Below are 18,976 nucleotides of genomic sequence, written 5' to 3' on the forward strand. Positions count from 1 at the left end.
GAAGCCTAACGTTAATATATCTGGACAACAGGAATGCTAATATTAGTCATTTTCCTTTTAAACCATTTACTTCAGAAGCACTGCTTTTGGTAGCAAGGTGTATATGAAAATGTATGGGAGACGTGCATGAGGGGTTATCACATTAACTGTCATGTCAGCTGAGCTTTATAGCAAAACAGACAATTGAATGTTTTCATTCGTCTGTATTGAAGCCGGATGTAACCATCTTTGTACAGTCTAGAAAAATGGTGTGTTCTTTTGAAAGAAATGAATAAACACTGTGTATACTAGTGGTGTTTTAAATATTCACGTCTTCATTCAGTATTTGTTTGTTATCCTCTACAGCCCGGAGCCCAGTTTTCTCCCACCTGTCCTCATCCCTCCAAGGTCTGTGGACCATCCGTGCCTTTAAAGCCCAGCAGAGGTTCCAGCAGGCATTTGACGCACATCAAGACCTCCACTCCGGTCAGAACCAGAACTGACATCTAACCATAACTACTACACATAGAATTGCATGTTTTAATTTGGTGTAATAACTATAGTATACAACGAGTAACCATGCTGTTCCTTTGCAGAGGCCTGGTTCCTATTCCTGACCACATCCCGATGGTTCGCTCTGCGTCTGGATGGCATCTGCTCCATATTTGTCACCCTCACTACCTTTGGCTGCCTGTTCCTCAGGGATGGTACTGTATGGGTCCTATATCAACCGTAATGTTGATCACCCAGGCCATACGTATAACTATACACACAGTACCAGTCAAAAGTTTTTGACACCTACTCATTCCAGGGTTTTTCTTTGTTTACTATTTTCTACATTGTAGAATAATAGTGAAGACAACAAAACTATAGTATGAAATAACACATGGAATCATGTAGTAACCAAAAACAAACTATATTTGAGATTGTTCAAAGTAGCCACCCTTTGCCTTGATGACAGCTTTGCACACTCTTGGTGTTCTCTCAACCAGCTTCACGAGGTAGTCACCTGGAATGCATTTCAATTAACTGGTGTGCCTTGTTAATTTGTGGAATTTCTTTCCTTAATGCGTTTGAGCCAATCATTTGTGTTGTGACAAGGTAGGGGTGGTATTCAAAAGATAGCCCTATTTGGTAAAATACCAAGTCCATATTATGGCAAGAACAGCTCAAATAAGCAGAGAGAAACGACAGTCCATTAATACTTTAAGATGAGATCAGTCAATCTGGAAAATTTCAAGAACTTTTAAAGTTTCTTTGAATGCATTCGAAAAAGCCATCAAACGCGATGATGAAACTGGCTCTCATGAGGACCGCCACAGGAAAGGAAGACCCAGAGTTACGTCTGCTGCAGAGGATAAGTTCATTAGTTTTAACTGCACCTCATATTGCAGCCCAAATATATATGCTTCACAGAGTTCAAGTTACAGACACATCTCAACATCAACAGGTCAGAGGAGACTGCTTGAATCAGGCCTTCATGGTTGAATTGCTGCAAAGAAACCACTACTAACGGACACCAATAAGAAGAAGAGACTTGCTTGGGCCAAGAAACACGAGCAATGGACATTGGGAATCTTTCCTTTTGGTCTGATAAGTCCATATTTGTGATTCAATTTTTAATTAAAAACAAAAATGCTGTTTCCCACCGCCGTGTCTTTGTGAGACTCAGAGTAGGTGAACGGATGATCTCCGCATGTGTGGTTCCCACCGTGAAGCATGGAGGGGGAGGTGTGGGGGTGCTTTGCTGGTGACACTGTGATTTATTTAGAATTCCGGGCACACTTAGAACTCCGGGCACACTTAACCAGCATGGCTACCGCAGTATTCTGCTGCGATACGCCATCCCATCTGGTTTGCGCTTAGTGGGACTATCATCCATGCTGTGTAAGGGCTATTTGACCAAGAAGGAGAGTGATGGAGTGCTGCATCAGATGACCTGGACTCCACAATCACCCGACCTCAACCCAATTGAGATGGTTTGGGATGAGTTGGACTGCAGAGTGAAGGAAAAGCAGCCAACAAGTGCTCTGTATATGTGGGAACTCCTTGAAGACTGTTGGAAAAGCATTCCTCATGAAGCTGGTTGAGAGAATGCCAAGAGTGCAAAGCTGTTAACACTGGTTCTACATGATTCCATTTGTGTTTTCATAATTTTGATGTCTTCACTATTACTATACAATGTAGAAAATAATACAAATAAAAACCCTTGAATGAGTAGGTGTGTCCAAATTTTTGACTGGTACTATATAATCAACCATATTCACCACAGGCTCTGCAGTACTTAGGTGACCATGGAGTACATTGAGTTGGTTTCTCTCTTTCCTGGTGTGACAGACTTGAAGGCAGGTGCTGTGGGCCTGGCTCTGTCCTATGCAGTAACACTCGTCGGCATGTTTCAGTGGGGAGTCAGACAGAGTGCGGAGGTGGAGAACATGGTAAAAACCTCCTTTATTGATTTAGACCTAAACGTCCTCTCACTGTCAACTGCGTTTGTTTTCAGCGAACTTAACGTGTAAACATTTGTATGAACATAAGATTCAAGAACTGAGACAAACTGAACAAGTTCAACAGACATGTGACTAACAGAAATGGAATGTGTCCCTGAACAAAGGGGGTGTCAAAAGTAACAGGTAGGATCTGGTGTGGCCACCAGCTGCATTAAGTACTGCAGTGCATCTCCTCCTCATGGACTGCCCCAAATGTGCCAGTTATTGCTGTGAGATGTTACCCCACTCTTCCACCAAGGCACCTACAAGTTCCCAGACATTTTTCGGGGGAATGGCCCTAGCCCTCACCCTCCGATCCAACAGGTCCCAGACGTGCTCAATGGGATTCATATCCAGGCTCTTCGCTGGCCATGGTAGAACACTGACATTCCTGTCTTGCAGGAAATCACGCACAGAACGAGCAGTATGGCTGGTGGCATTGTCATGCTGGAGGGTCATGTCAGGATGAGCCTGCAGGAAGGGTACCACATGAGGGAGGAGGATGTCTTCCCTGTAACGCACAGTGTTGAGATTGCCTGCAATGACGACAAGCTACAGTCCGATGATGCTGTGACACACCGCCCCAGACCATGACGGACCCTCCACCTCCAAATCGATCCCGCTCCAGAGTACAGGTCTCGGTGTAACGCTCATTCCTTCGACGATAAACGCAAATCCGACCATCACCCCTGGTGAGACACAACCGTGACTCGTCAGTGAAGAGCACTTTGTGCCAGTCCTGTCTGGTCCAGCGACGGTGGGTTTGTGCCCATAGACGACGTTGCCGGTGATGTCTGGTGAGGACCTGCCTTACAACAGGCCTACAAGCCCTCAGTCCAGCCTCTCTCAGCCTATTGCGGACAGTCTGAGCACTGATGGAGGGATTGTGCATTCCTAGTGTATCTCGGGCAGTTGTTGTTGCCATCCTGTACCTGTTCCGCAGGTGTGATGTTTGCATGTACCGATCCTGTGTAGGTGTTCAACGTGGTCTGCCACTGCGAGGACGATCAGCTGTCCGTCCTGTCTCCCTGTAGTGCTGTCTTAGGCTTCTCGCAGTACGGACATTGCATTTTATTGCACTGGCCACATCTGCAGTCCTCATGCCTCCTTGCAGCATGCCTATGGCACGTTCACACAGATGAGCAGAGACCCTGGGCATCTTTCTTTTGGTGTTTTTCAGAGTCAGTAGAAAGGCCTCTTTAATGTCCTACGTTTTCATAACTGACCTTAATTGCCTACCGTCTGTAAGCTGTTCGTGTCTTAACGACCATTCCACAGGTGCATGTTCATTAATTGTTTATGGGTCATTGAACAAGCATGGGAAACAGTGTTTAAACCCTTTACAATGAAGATCTGAAGTTTATTCGTAAAAATCCAATTATCTTTGAAAGACTATGTCCTGAAAAGGGATGTTTCTTTCTTTGCTGAGTTTGTCTTGAATTGCCTGGCTGAAGAATAGATGAATAATATAATTGTACTAGTCTGCTTTACTTGTATCTAGTTGTGCTAATGTATACAGTGACTATTATACAGTTGAAGTCGGAAGTTTACATACACTTAGGTTGGAGTCATTAAAACTCGTTTTTCAACCACTCCATAAATTTCTTGTTAACAAACTATATAGTTTTGGCAAGTCTGTTAGGACATCTACTTTGTGCATGACACAAGTAATTTTTCCAACAATTGTTTACAGACAGATTATTTCACTTATAATTCACTGTATCACAATTCCAGTGGGTCAGAAGTTTACATACACTAAGTTGACTGTGCCTTAAAACAGCTTGGAAAATTCCAGAAAATGATGTCATGGCTTTAGAAGCTTCTGATAGGCTAATTAACATAATTTGAGTCAATTGGAGGTGTACCTGTAGATGTATTTCAAGGCCTACCTTCAAACTCAGTGTCTCTTTGCTTGACATCATGGGAAAATCAAAAGAAGTCAGCGAAGACCTCAGAAAAAAATTGGTAGACCTCCACAAGTCTGCTTCATCCTTGTGAGCAATTTAAACCCCATGGGACCACGCAGCCGTCATACCACTCAGGAAGGAGACGCGTTCTGTCTCCTAGAGATGAACGTACTTTGGTGCGAAAAGTGCAAATCAATCCCAGAACAACAGCAAAGGGACTTGTGAAGATGCTGGAGGAAACGGGTACAAAAGTATCTATATCCACAGTAAAACGAGTYCTATATCAACATAACCTGAAAGGCATCTCAGCAAGGAAGAAGCCACTGCTCCAAAACCGCCATTAAAAAAGCCAGACTACGGTTTGCAACTGCACATGGGGACAAAGATCGTACTTTTTGGAGAAATATCCTCTGGTCTGATGAAACAAAAATAGAACTGTTTGGCCATAATGACCATCGTTATGTTTGGAGGAAAAAGGGGGAAGCTTGCAAGATGAAGAACACCATCCCAACCGTGAAGCACGGGGGGTGGCAGCATCATGTTGTGGGCGTGCTTTGCTGCAGGAGAGACTGGTGCACTTCACAAAATAGATGGCTTCATGAGGCAGGAAAATTATGTGGATATATTGAAGCAACATCTCAAGAAATCAGTCAGGAAGTTAAAGCTTGGTCGCAAATGGGTCTTCCAAATGGACAATGACCCCAAGCATACTTCCAAAGTTGTGGCAAAATGGCTTAAGGACAAAGTCAAGGTATTGGAGTGGCCATCACAAAGCCCTGACGTCAATCCTATAGAAAAGTTGTGGGCAGAACTGGAGAAGCATGTGAGCAAGGAGGCCTACAAACCTGACTCAGTTTCTCCAGCTCTGTCAGGAGGACTGGGCCAAAATTCACCCAACTTATGTGGGAGCAGGTGGAAGGCTACCTGAAACGTTTGACCTAAGTTAAACAAATTTAAAGGCAAAGCTACCAAATACTAATTGAGTGTATGTAAACTTCTGACCCACTGGGAATGTGATGAAAGAAATAAAAGCTGAAATAAATAATTCTCTCTACTATTATTCTGACATTTCACCTTCTTAAAATAAAGTGGTGATCCTAACTGACCTAAGACAGGGAATTTTTACTAGGATTAAATGTCAGGAATTGTGAAACTGAGTTTAAATGTGTTTGGCTTAGGTGTATGTAAACTTCCGACTTCAACTGTAAGTATTCACCCCTCTTGGGTTTCTTCACATTTTATTGTTATAAAGTGGGATTAAAATGTTCTTTTTTGTCAACAATCTACACAAACTACTCTTATTTCAAAATGAAAGAAAATTCCATGTTTCTTTTTAATTAAGTTGAAAACCAAATATACAGTATCTTGATTAGATCATCTACTTCCCTTAGTCAAATCATGTTAGAAACACCTTTTGGCAGTGATTACAGCTGTGAGTCTTGTTAGGCAAGTCTCTAAGAGCTTTGCGCTCTTGGATTGTGCAATATTTGCACATTTTTATTATTTTCAGAATTCTTTAAGCTCTGTCAAGTTGGTTGTTGATCATTGTTTGACAGCCATTTTTAAGTCTTGCCATAGATTTTTCAGGCAGATTTAAGTGAAAACTAAATAGGCCTCAGGAACATTCACTGTCTTCTTGGTAAGCAACATAAGTGTAAATTTGGCCTTGTTTAAGGTTGTCTTGCCGAGAGGTACATTCGTCTCCTAGTGTCTGGTGGAAAGCAGACTAAACAAGGTTTTCTGTTTTTTAACCTGAAGCTTCCCAGTCGTTGCCGATGACAAGCATACCCATAACATGATGCAGCCACCACCATTCTTGAAAATATGTAGAGTGGTACTCGATGATGTATTGTGTTGGATTTGTCCCAAAGATAACTCTTTGTATTCAGCACAACAAGGAAATTACTTTGCAACATTTTTTTTGCAGTTATTACTTTAGTGTCTTTACAAACAGGATGCATTTTTTTTTTCTTTTTTTCGGTAAAGGATTTTTTCTTTTCACTCTTTTATATTAGTATTGTGGAGTAACTACAATGTTGTTGATCCATCCTAAGTTTTCTCCTTTCACCTCCATTCTCCTTTCACCTCCTATAACTGTTTTAAAATTAGCATTGGCCTCATGGTGAAAACATCTTTACCATCTTCCAATCGATGCTCTTTGCGACGCATTGGAACAGCACCCTGGCCTTTGTGGTTTAATCTGTGCTTGAAATTCACTACTTGTCTGAGGGACCTTAAATGTAATTGTGTGTGGGATACAGAGATGGGGTAGTCATAAAATCATGTTAACCACCATTATTGCACATAGTGAGTCCATGTAACTTTTTATGTGATTTGTTAAGCACATTTTAACTACTGAACTTATTTAGGCTTGCCATAACAAAGTGGGTGACTACTACATTGACATTATTGAGCATTTTTGTCTAGATCAGTGAATTTTTTTTTATTTTTTTTTATCCATTTCAATTCCACTTTGTAACCCAACAAAATGTGAAAAAATACAAGGGCGGTGAATACTTATGATAGGCACTGTAGTTGATCCTGTTCCTGGTCACAGAATGAAATAGAACAGAATATTCCCTCATAGTTAATATGATCGTGATGTTAATGACCATAGAATAACAACGATTTTGTAATAATGTTCTGACACTCCCAGATGACTTCTGTGGAAAGGGTGGTGGAGTACACAGAACTGGAGAGCGAAGCACCTTGGGAGACAGACAAACGGCCTCCGCCTGATTGGCCACAGCATGGTTTCATCACCTTCGACCAGGTCAACTTCTCCTACCATGCGGACAGTCCTCCGGTCCTAAAGGATATTACTGCGGTCTTCAGATCCAGAGAAAAGGTGCCCACTACATATTCTTCTGATATGTGTCCATGTTTACGACAATGCACAACACACCCCAACACAATTCAGTTGATATGCAGCCAGTGTAATAGGTGCGGTGCTGTTCTTCTCTGTGTGTCATTATTTTTCAAATCAATTATTTAGGGGACACCTTATTGTGCCGCTGATTCCCAAGGAATATACCATTTGTGATTCATGGAATACATATCATGCAATTAAGACTAGTCAAGTGGATCCATTTGTTCCCATTTGCATTCTAGGAGACCTGACGGTGACAACTGTTTATTCACTATATGAGAGAGAGGAGAGAAGATGAGAGGGAGAGAGGTAGAGATGGTTGAGGGTGATTGAAACCCAGCGTTTTAATGCAGGGGGTGTATTTTTGCATGGCCACGGTTCGCCAGGGCGGCTGATTTCACAATGGATGGGTTGATAAGTGAAGAGGCCTGGGCTCTGACAGCCCATGGGAGGGATCTTCACCCGATGCCGTGGGCCTGAACAGGCTTTGTGTGCATCCTGACAGTCCCCCTGAGACAACGCTTTCACAGGGAAACGAGCACCTATCTCGCTGTCTCTTATACACATCTAGATGTGTATAAGAACACACACACACACACAACATATGATTTGGTACATTTACTTTTAACTGTTAACTATGAATTTTCTTACATGTCTTACTATACATTTCCATACTTCCAGTGTAGTGATTCCACAAGGTGATTCATACATTTACTTTAGATAGCCTTTGCATTCTTTGTTTGAATCCAAGCGGCATTGTAATATTGCTGATTTTTAGTTAGTCGCTCATCGTTGGGAATCTGAATCCGAGCTCATAGGCTACTGTAGCAAGCGATATGTGATTGATCCATGCGGAACATGGCTGATAGCACCTACAGAAAAGACACTGAAATGCATACGTTACGATAGCATCTTATACTATCATATCAACTTCAGCGGTATTCTGCTGTTTTAATGTCACACGGCTTGTGGGGCTGTCACCTTAACAACTGATGTGCTGATATCAAACAGGAAGGAACATCTCAACAAAGAGAATCTCTCATTCTGTTGGAGAACTGGCCATGAAAGGCAAAGGTTCCATCATAAAGGACATAGATGATTCAGTTTACAATGGCGCAATGGGAAGTGAAGTAGACCTTGAATTTAGCACTTGGAAGTCAGCTTTATACATGGAAGTCTTGACATCAGATTTTATAGTAGAGAAAATGTGTTCAGAGAAAAACAAACTAACACTTTCTCTGTATGTTGAACTCTAGGTTGGCATCGTGGGGCGGACTGGCGCTGGTAAAAGCTCCCTGATCTCTGCTCTGTTCCGTCTGGCTGAACCTGATGGCAGGATTTCCATTGACGGCGTTCTCACCGCCGAGATCGGCCTGCATACCCTGCGCCAGAGAATCTCCATCATCCCCCAGGTATGTACGTTCTCTGCCCTCTCACTGCCTATTGTAGTCTATTGGCTAGGCTGCATTGTATAGCACATCTTTAGTTTCTTCAGCATAATCCTGGAAGTCCTTCGATAGGACATTTTCTATAGTACACATGACATGACTATGGAAGCTTTAGAATGGCCAAAGAACATTACCTCAGTCATTTGTAGAGCGTTGAGTAAAAACGTTAAAGCCTGAATGTGGGAGTTTCAGGGTTCTCTGACATGATCTATTATATATCTTTATCATTCCCCAGACATGATGCACATTCAGTGGGCTAGGTGAACTTCCATTGGTAACCCAAACTCTCCTCCTTTTGAGGTCTGGCCTGCTTTTTTACATCCCTGTTGGTTTCAAAGCAACAACAGGCTGAGGAGAATTACAGTCGTCACTCAGGGGATTTTGGAAAGTGACACAAACGGATGCCTTGAGACAGTTTAACTTTTATTTCCGCTTGTTGAGAGTGATACGGCATTAGGAAAATGCCACCCCCTGGGTGAGTCAGCGCTCTGCGGCGGTGAAGACTCCCACAGCCCAGCTCTGAGAGGAGAGCAGAGCAGCTCTCTACCCGTCAGTGACAGGAGATTAGCCCTCTACCCCCGAAACATCAGCAAAGCTGCTTAGAAGACTTCTCTACCCATCCTCACAGTCTCACATAGGCCTACCAACATCATTTAGCCCAAGTGTTGAACATTTCACACACTGCAGCCAAGGTTTCCCCAAAACAAGTTCATTAAAGGTTTTTGGTGTGGCTTTGATGGGTTTCTATTATCAGTAGTTTACCAGATTAACTTTCACTTCTGTATTACAGCTGGTTATGTTTTACCACTACCAGAGTTATGTCAAGGTAATGTTTTCCTATTGGACGCTGCTCGTTCTGACAGGGGGACAGCCAGTTGCATTATGGAGTAAAGCAGCAAACGGGGTGGGGAAAGAGGGGGCATATTTAGATGACTTCTGTTCTGAACTCCTAACTGAAACGTTGGCTTATCTAAGAGGAGCAGCACTGTATCTGTACACAAACCGAATAGAGATGATCTATCAGGTTCGATTATTGTCCTATTTTTCCGCTGTAAAAATTCAAGCATGAAAGACGCAGAGTATGATTTGCTATTACTAATATTACAAGGATTGGATTTCTTCTACTTATATTCCCATTTTTCACAACTTCCCTTAGAAACGGAAAAGGTCATTTGAACCCCCCCCCCCCCCGTGTAAGTGATATTCACTCAGCCTTTTAAATGGAAAATGACTTGATATAAGATGCTTGTTGCCCTACCTTGTGATGTGGAATTTTCAGATTCTGATATGTATTCTATACATTGCCAGTGTGAACTTGTATTCTACAGCTCCCACCAGATTTGATTATGATAAACTTTTATTAGTATATGGCATTAAAGAAGAATCCATTTCAGGTTCTATTGAAATCTCAGGAATGACTTCACAGTAAAAAATGAATTCGGCGGCAAACAGAGGGCTTAGAATTGTTGGAGCACATAATCGGTCTTTGGAAAGCTGTGCTTGAAAGCAGTTTTTCCAACTTAACATTGAATCCTCAATTAAAGTGAGTCACAAAACTAGTTTGAATTGGGACTTGAGCTGGCTTAATGACAAGGCAGTCTGCTGGTGGCAGGGGTAAAGCTCATTGGGAGTAGAGAGGTGGAACAGTTTTTAGGCTGTAGAGAGAAAGGGATGAACTCCTGAATGCTTAAAATTCACAGCTCTGTTTTCAAGGAATCCGCTCAAAGTTAAACACTTGCCATGGGTTTCGAGACTGACACAAAAGTCTGTGTGTGTGCACGTGTGCGTTGTCTTCTCAACCTCATGTTAGTGGTGCTGTCACAGTGTTGGCTCAGAGCCTATGACCTGCATCAAAGCAGCCAACGGGGCATGGGTGATATGAGTCACACTCACACAACAGTATTCTTCTAACCACGAGACATGATTATGAGGATCACAACAGCAGTAAACACCTAGTGAGTCTTTCCAGTCACTGTGTGCTTCACTCCTGTTCCTGGCCGTATCTCGCAGTTGCCAGGTGAACGTTCTTCTCTTGATAGGTCAGATTAGCGTCTTGAGTAAACTTGATTTATTATCGTCTTCCCTCCACTGCATTGTGGATTGACCGTTTCTCCATATCCTCCTTTATCTCTATTGCTACTACACAGGCCTATACAGACTCGTTAATGTTTTTTTAAAGGGTCATTATGTCCTTTTAAAGCCTCATAAACTCTGTTGTGTGTCGCAGAAGAAAATCCCTCAAGTGTTTACTTAGTGATAAAACAATGAGGAAATGATCCTGTGGAAATGTAATGTAGCTTTATATTGTTCTGTGAATGCTGTGACGTTTTGTTTATGGCTCGAAAGGAGAGTCCCCTGTAAGTAATATTTTTTTTTTAATCGCTTTTATGTTGGGCTAGGATTTCTGAATAAATATCTTCTAAAGAGACTTGGCATGAGGACGTGTAGCTGTGCTCCTGTTTGCCAGGTTTACAGCAAACACAAGGGCATGCTGGAACAGTGCCTTCAGAGTGGCGAGCTATTTTGACTGCACTATAATAAAGAGCTGTATTTGCTCTCTTAAGGGTGGTTGTATGCCTGAACCTTGATACAGGTGTGAAGCTCACTGTAAATACACAGAGATCCCACAGAACTACTCCAAGCTGTTAAAAAAATAATTATATCATGGAGAAAAGTCAGCCAACTGAAGGATAACTCCTTTTTACTCATGCACACATTTGTCAACTAAAAACTAGGGATGTTGATATAAACTTTTTCAACTGTAATTTAGAGAGGGCTCATCTAACTTCATGAATTTGAATGAACATTGTGATTTTTCTTTTTTTTTTACAGCTTTTTGAGAGATTTAAACATTTATGACTATAGTTTACCTTTTAGGTCATTTGTGAAATGTTTTATGATTTACATGCACCTTTTCTATGTCCAGACAACCTCTATACAGATCCTCTGCTCTCAAACAAGACCACAGCACAAGCTACGGTTTTCCAAAGTAAAAAAGATCAACTTAGCGTTGGCTAGTGGGCCGGAGCCGAGTATTGAATCGGGCTCCTGAGTGTGGCATTGCAGGCCCCATTGTGAACACCTCTCCCTCACACGTAGCGCCGCTCTATACAGCCTGTCTTAACCCTCTTCAAACGTCTCCCCCTCGTCATTATCCTAACTGGCCATGGCCTTCTCTTTCTATATCCATCCGTCCCCATGCAGGACCCGGTTCTCTTCACGGGCACCATGAGGAAGAATCTGGACCCTTTCAGCCAGCACACAGACGAGGACCTGTGGAATGCACTGGGAGAGGTACTCCAGCGTGGGCTCTGAATGCTTCCCCCTGAGAGGCCCATGGGGGGATCCCTCTGTCCCCCTCCACAATGCTGCCATTCAGCCTCCCTGCTCGCCACAAGTCATGGGGGGGAAATCCCATTAGGGCCGTGGGGCCCAGCTCAATGTGCGGCTTGTAACTGGGTGCCATTCAAAGTGCTGGGGAGATGTGTTGTGCTGCGTTTGCCAGTTAGGCACTAGAGGATGAAGGCAGGGTTCCCCCACAGTGAAGGGCTCCAGCTCCTGCTCCCCAGTCTCCCCGCTCCTCAATGGGTTTGCTGGCCTGGATTAAAGCAAGAGGCTGGTCACAAGGGAGCGGTGGCCAAGGTCATCAGTGGACCTGGCCCTGCATTGTGCCAGCCGGTTAATGGGTGTGTGTTGGATGTTTTTTAAGATACCCCCCCGGGAGGCCTTTCTACAGGGGTAATGGAGGGTCCCTGCTTCCTCTCCCTGCAGGTGCAGCTGAGGACCGTGGTGGAGGAGCTGCCTGGGAGGCTGGAGACCGTGCTGGCTGAGTCGGGCTCCAACTTCAGCGTGGGGCAGAGGCAGCTAGTCTGTCTGGCCAGGGCCATCCTCAGACGGAACAAAATCCTCATCATCGATGAGGCCACCGCTAACGTGGACCCCAGGTGAGAACACTTTGAACACTTTGACCCACATATTTGTGCTAGTTCTCATTGTAGTGTTGTAACTCAGTCCCATACATCATATTCCATTTTAGGACAAACACATAATATAGAGGTAAAAATATCAAGGTTTAACACCTTGATGATTAAAGGTATGGCCCCTGGTTCTCTGACACTGTAACTCTATCCCATTTTACTTTAGTACAGCTGCACATACCTGGCTAAGGATTAGCCATTGTTTTGATGTGTAAAGTAAAATCCCTGCCCAGGGGTGTGTAGGAAGAATGTATTGTTTCTGCATGGATGCCGAGGTATTCTCTTCCCCTGCTCCTTTAGAACCGACGGCCTTATCCAGCAGACCATCCAGGAGAAGTTCAGGGAGTGTACTGTGCTCACCATCGCCCACCGACTCAACACTATCATCGACTGTGACCGGATCCTGGTGAGGCCTCCCTCCAGTGTTAAGTAACCATGTGGCTAGCACTGTGTGTGCATTTTCTTCACTGAGCCATTCACAGTACACTCAATATGAAAAAGCTTGCACATATTTCTGCTTCCTACTATACAGTAGAGATCTTCACGGATCCACCTGTACCCGAGACCCGATCCGGGAACCGAGCAGGTCCGGATCCAGAATATGTGTAATTTTAACTGACTTGTCCGGAGAGACCCATGCAGATCCGACCGCGACGGGGAGAGGGAGAGACTCTTTTTACATGTAACTTGTTGTTGTTGGCCAATCATAAGTCATCAAAGCGACAATAGGCTACAGTCATAGAACCTCCGTGTGGGGAAAAAGGTTTGAGATATTTAATCAATGGATTATAATCAATAGAGATATATAATCAATGGAAGATGGATTTAAAGTGATGGAATTAAAAGTTAAAGGAGAAGGATAGGCTACAACGACCTAGAGCCAAAAAGTAGGCTGCTACTTTATATTCTGAATGGAGTTGTTTGTAACTGTGTAGGACGAGAGAGTGTATGCAGCCTCAATTAGCTTAACTAGCTTCTCGCGGTTTGATGCAGTCAAGACGTGTACTACGTAATCATATTGACTTTACAACCAGCCCAGTCAGTGAAGTACTAAGAGTTTAGCTTTAAGTAACAGCCGGCCCCATTACTCCCTAATCTCACCCCCTCTTAGTGGGGCCAGGTGGGCAGAGACTGAGAAGTGACCAGGCCAGCCCGTGCCCCCCATGCCCTCGTGCTAGTTGATCTTTGGCCTCTTCTAGCCCACTGCCTGCAGAGGTGCCAATTAGTGCCATTTGTGGCAGCATTTGTTTCCTGTCCTCCAGGACACTGGCTGACCCGGTAAATGGCTGTTGAGATGGGCAAGAGGAAAAGCCAAATGTCACACAGCGGGAACGTTTCCACACCTGTCCCCGTGTCAAACGCCCCCAGATTGTCACGCTGTTTGATAGAACAGATTTGGGACCCACCTGAATTGCCTCGTCCAAATGATTAAGCGACACCCCTGATGAATGAAAGAGTTTTCTTGAGTAGGAAACTCTTTGGCCTGCATATGTTCTACGGAGCTAGCTACGGTAGAGAAATACAGTGTTCTGTTGTTGTTCACACAATGCTATGTGTTACTGTTCCAAAATGAGGCTTAAGATGTAACAGAGTGGGCTTTGCCTATTTTCAGGAGATCTCGCTCCTTTTAAAGGGAGACCGAATGTAATGCTAGGCCTTTATGGAGCTCCTTGAATAAGAGCTATTCTTTGCCTGTTTTACATTGCATGTGATGACAGAGACATGATGGTAATTTTCTGAAGCGAGCTGAAGGTGTGATTGTTGCCTTTGACACAGTTGAGGACCACCCTTGCGGTGCTGAAATGCATGCATGGATAAATGCATGGATAACCTTGCTTAGGCCTGATCTTCTGTCTGACACCGTCAGCGCACACTTTCACAGCAGCTACAGGGAATGTCCACAGCCCCGTCAGGCAATAACAAGCCCTGGTGTTTGTTGTTGGCGTGAGTCACATGAAATGGATGGTTCCGAGACAGCAGAGAACTACTGTTTCTCACTCGACCTCTATTGTCTTGTGTGGATCACTCACCAGTGAAACAGCTGAAAGGCTAGTTTTTAAGTATTAAAGTATATAGGCTGTGTGGCTCACGCCCTACTACTCTCTCCTGTGTCTGATTGCAGGTTCTAGATGCTGGGAGGATCCAGGAATATGATGAGCCCTACGTTCTGCTTCAGAACCAGGAAGGAGTGTTCTACCAGACGGTCCAGCAGACAGGCAAGGCAGAGGCAGCCTCCCTGCTCCATGCAGCCAAACAGGTAACCAACCCAACCAACCCCGCCCTCCTCCTTTGTCCTAACTCAGTCAGCACTCTTAGTGCACACAGCTACACTCACCCTAATCCTTATAACACACGCCTTATAACAACTGGCGTCCCTTTGCCCAAAACAACAGTCAGTCGTACACACAAGGGAGTTCTGTGAATATTTGTACTGAAAGTGTGTAATGCTGTTTATGTAGCTGCATTTCTATATTCTATACCATAAGTTTTAATTTCATGCGAAAAATGTCCCTTTTGTCATTTTACATGACTGATATTATCTAATGAATCGTCCGTGTAATCTATTTCCAAAAATGTAATTTTGAAATCATTTCAGAGATCATTCTAGAAAAGCAGCTTTCTTTGCTCTTTATCTATTTTGAAATATTGGGTTTTAACTTTGTCTCGATTTGGGATAAACTTCCTATGGGGATTACTGTAATAGAGCACATCCTTATATTTTTTGCTTTGAAATTCATTTGTGATGTATTTCCCCTTCAGCCACTCTCCAGATAAGGGCTGGGTAGCTATTCATCGTTCAATTCCATTTTTATGTGCATCTGTCAGGGACTACAGATACGATATTGCAACTTCAAACAGGTCTTTGTGAAATAAGAAAAAGTAGGCATCATTTCATTTTCTCTCTGTCCCTGGTACAAATTTATCAGGAGAACTGAATCTCCCCAGCCACAGACTGAAATGGGTAAAATACTGATTTCAAAGACTCAGCACACTGTCGTATTATTTGGTATCGTCTTCTCCTGCACAGTGGCGGATTGGTAGAGACATTGTTCAGGCCCTTACGTCTCCTTTCTTTATTGTGGGTTGCTCTCTCCAGATCAGATTACTCCAACTCCCAGAACCGCTCTCTAGCACCACTTATTAAATACTGAGACGTCTCACAAACCGAGTGGGAACTTTCTATAGTTGTCAGTCAAGGTTTAAATACATTAAATCATCTGATACCAACCTCTCGTTCCTTTTGTCTGAGCAGAATGAGAATCCCTGAGTTGGGAGTGTATCTGATATTGTGGCTAACCGTTTTCACCTGTTTTCCCCTCTCCGTGTGCTTTCGTGTTGCCAAAATACTTGGTTTGTCATTGCCTCTTTGTGCCGGCTGGAACTAGATAAAAGGACACCTCTTGGCTCTCTGTGGAAAACAACAGTATTTCAATAGCCATTTTAAATGCGTGTTTTGTATGTATCAAGATCATTTTGCTTTAGATGTTGTATCTGTGATAAATTGTCATGTTAAACAGCATAGTCCGTAAGAAACCAGTGTGTTTGAAGTCTACATTAATGTTGTGATTATCGCCGAAGTATTTCAAAGTTCTTACGAGACCAAAATAACCACTTTGCGTGCTCCTGTGGGAGACAAATTCCTCAATCCAGTCTGAGATCCATCCTAAATCAGCCATTCACAGATTCTACCTCAAACGACAAGCTACAGTAGAATCTGTGTGACTCTGCTCTCCTTATACCTTTTCAGGTTCATATGAACAAAAGCCATCCCAATGTGATCAACGGACTGACGGACCTGAGACCGTCCGAGGGGAGCTGTGTCATCTTTGAGACGGCCCTGTGACACCGTTGTCTGACCTTTTCACCCCTGTAATGTGGCCCTCTGTGCTGGCCACACCATGAGGATGCCTCACATACTGTACCAGAGGTGACCAAATATTATCCAGCTCTTGATTTCACAATGCCTTCTTCAACACCGCTGGCAAAGGTGTGGCGATCAGGCGTTTTGCTTTAGCACTTTTCAGTTATATGGGGCAGTGCCCCACCAGTTATGATTTGGGTTAATACTTCTTTTTAAATACGCAAAAGTGTTAAAACAGGGACTAAGTAGGCCTACTGTTTTTTTATTTAATTTTTTTAGACTCACCTGCCTTGCCTCCTAATCTGTCAATTCGCACACTATGTACTTCTCATCAGAGTGCTGTGTGGGTGTTGACCTGTCAGATTCATGAAAATCACAGGTCACGCGAATCAGGCATGACGCACGTCTATAGACTCGGATATTATTTTAGCAAACAAGGTAAGAACTCACTCCCGACAGACCCAAGCAAAACCTCTTTACAGAAACATTGTAGCAGCCTACACCTAAACATTAGTGATCTGACATGCTGTATCAGTCTGAGCAACTGTAGGCCTCTATGCGACCTGTCCCATCTGGCTAGGGGAAATGAAGCGGTAACGTTCACAGCCTAAGCCAATTTATTTGTGTTAAGAGAAATTGTGAATATGATCCAATTTGGGATGGAACTTTTGGGGGGGGGGGGGGGTAGTGGCCATTTCAATCCCTGGGCCTGCCCTACAGCGTTTCCAATGGAAGGAAAGCGGTGAGAAGCAGTGGGCAGGGGAACGTTTGGGGGTGACGGGAGCTGAACAGGGTGGGACTAAAGTTGGGCAAATTGTATCACGACGCGAGATATGTTTGGTTGTGTTCAAATCAAAATCCCCTGCCTAATGGAACAGCCAAAGAGAAGGCCAACTTTCCTAACAACTTTCCTAACTGCCAAAAATGCCTTTCACTTAAACAATAGGGATAAACAAGAAATATTAGTTTTAGGCTTAGCCTACTGGAATTCCTTACATTCTTGTTGTTTTCAGTAAAACAAAATCACCTGGGGCGACTTTAGAGCAAGCTCAACTTGCCCGACTGCTCAGTTCACTTGCCCCAGGCAATAGGGCAACCCTTAAGGTTCCTGCTATAACTAGGTTCTGGAGTTTTACCTGTTTACCATCAGGAGAAGAAAAAATATTTCCCAGCCCTCTGGGAGCTGTGGTGCCACCTCGGTGTGTCACGTGATCAGCATACATAGGCTATGGGTCCATAACTGCCCAGGAGCAATTGTTTAAAGCAATGTGTGCCTTTTATTGAAACAAATGACTGGTTGTGTTGTATTGATTGTTTTGCGATATTTGTTTTTGTATGTGTGTTGCATGGCCCCTGGGGTAGGATTATTCACAATCCTGCATTTGGTTGCATGTAAAGATTTAGGGGTGTGGAGTGTATAAAAAAGTAGCTTATACTGGTTGGATACACATTTTAGGTTATTCCGAATAAAACCTACCTAGCTGACAGTGGGTTTGACCAGTGAGTGAATAGTTTTTAAGTCAAATTTGATTTTGTACTTGTTTAAAAATAGAAGAGGATACATGTCTTATTGTTTTCAATAATCATTGTGCCTTGATCAGAATATCGATCCTTTGTAATTGCACTGTGTTCATTGATTGTCTTTTAAGACCAGATTTGGTCTTCTTGCACTCTGCGTAGAATGACTATTGCTACCTCTGTTTTTGGAATAAAGCTGTGGATGAAAAGCAGGTCAGAAGTAGATGGTTTGTGTGTTCGCATGTATACTAGATGACCACTCAAAGAGCTTATGAAATGATGCGAAAGGCATGAATGCTTTTGAAGAAAATCCTTGTGTGTACTATCAACATGTTTTTCCCCACTCTGATCATCTGAGCTACATATGCTGCTTATGTTATATGTATGCGGTTATGGAACTGTAACCATTGATTCACTGTTTCAGTTTGTGGGACTACTACCATCAGATGATTGACTCTTAAACTTTATCAATAAGCCATGCAACAAATCAAGACACCATATGACCATTAAAGATGCAATATGAATGTAATCCAATGAATAAAAACTGTATTATTTGAATACTTAGACAATTATTATTATTTATTTTAATTTTGCTTAGCTTTTTTATGATCTTGCCATGAGTAAATATACTGAACAAAAATATAAACGCAACATGTACAGTCTTGGTCCCATGTTTTAATGAGCTGAAATAAAAGATCCCAGAACTTTCCCATTCGCACAAAAAGCTTATTTCTCAAAATGTTGGTGCACAAATGTGTTTACATCCCTGTTAGTGAGCATATCACCTCTCCTAAGATAATCCATCCACCTGACAGTTGTGGCATATCAAGAAGCTGATTAAACAGCATGATCATTACACAGGTGCACCTTGTGCTGGGGGCAATACAAGGCCAATCTAAAATGTGCCGTTAAGTCGCACAACACAAT

The 18,976-nt window shown here is 43.1% G+C and overlaps 1 protein-coding gene across 1 annotated transcript in view; it reads left to right on the forward strand.

The window, feature by feature from the left end:
• Positions 1–18,757, forward strand: part of LOC111975927 (ATP-binding cassette sub-family C member 4-like) — a 49,930-nt gene extending 31,173 nt beyond the window's left edge. Inside the window, exons 23-32 of the mRNA XM_024004601.3 lie at positions 346–465; positions 576–686; positions 2,317–2,417; positions 7,032–7,223; positions 8,501–8,656; positions 11,897–11,986; positions 12,464–12,636; positions 12,970–13,075; positions 14,792–14,926; positions 16,418–18,757. Of these exons, the coding sequence (XP_023860369.1) occupies positions 346–465; positions 576–686; positions 2,317–2,417; positions 7,032–7,223; positions 8,501–8,656; positions 11,897–11,986; positions 12,464–12,636; positions 12,970–13,075; positions 14,792–14,926; positions 16,418–16,513 (1,280 nt within the window). The 3' untranslated portion in view covers positions 16,514–18,757. The remainder of the gene's footprint in view (positions 1–345; positions 466–575; positions 687–2,316; positions 2,418–7,031; positions 7,224–8,500; positions 8,657–11,896; positions 11,987–12,463; positions 12,637–12,969; positions 13,076–14,791; positions 14,927–16,417) is intronic.
• The last annotated feature ends 219 nt before the right edge of the window (positions 18,758–18,976 follow it).

This window comes from Salvelinus sp. IW2-2015, linkage group LG2 (assembly GCF_002910315.2).
Source record: "Salvelinus sp. IW2-2015 linkage group LG2, ASM291031v2, whole genome shotgun sequence".
NCBI lineage: Eukaryota > Metazoa > Chordata > Actinopteri > Salmoniformes > Salmonidae > Salvelinus > Salvelinus sp. IW2-2015.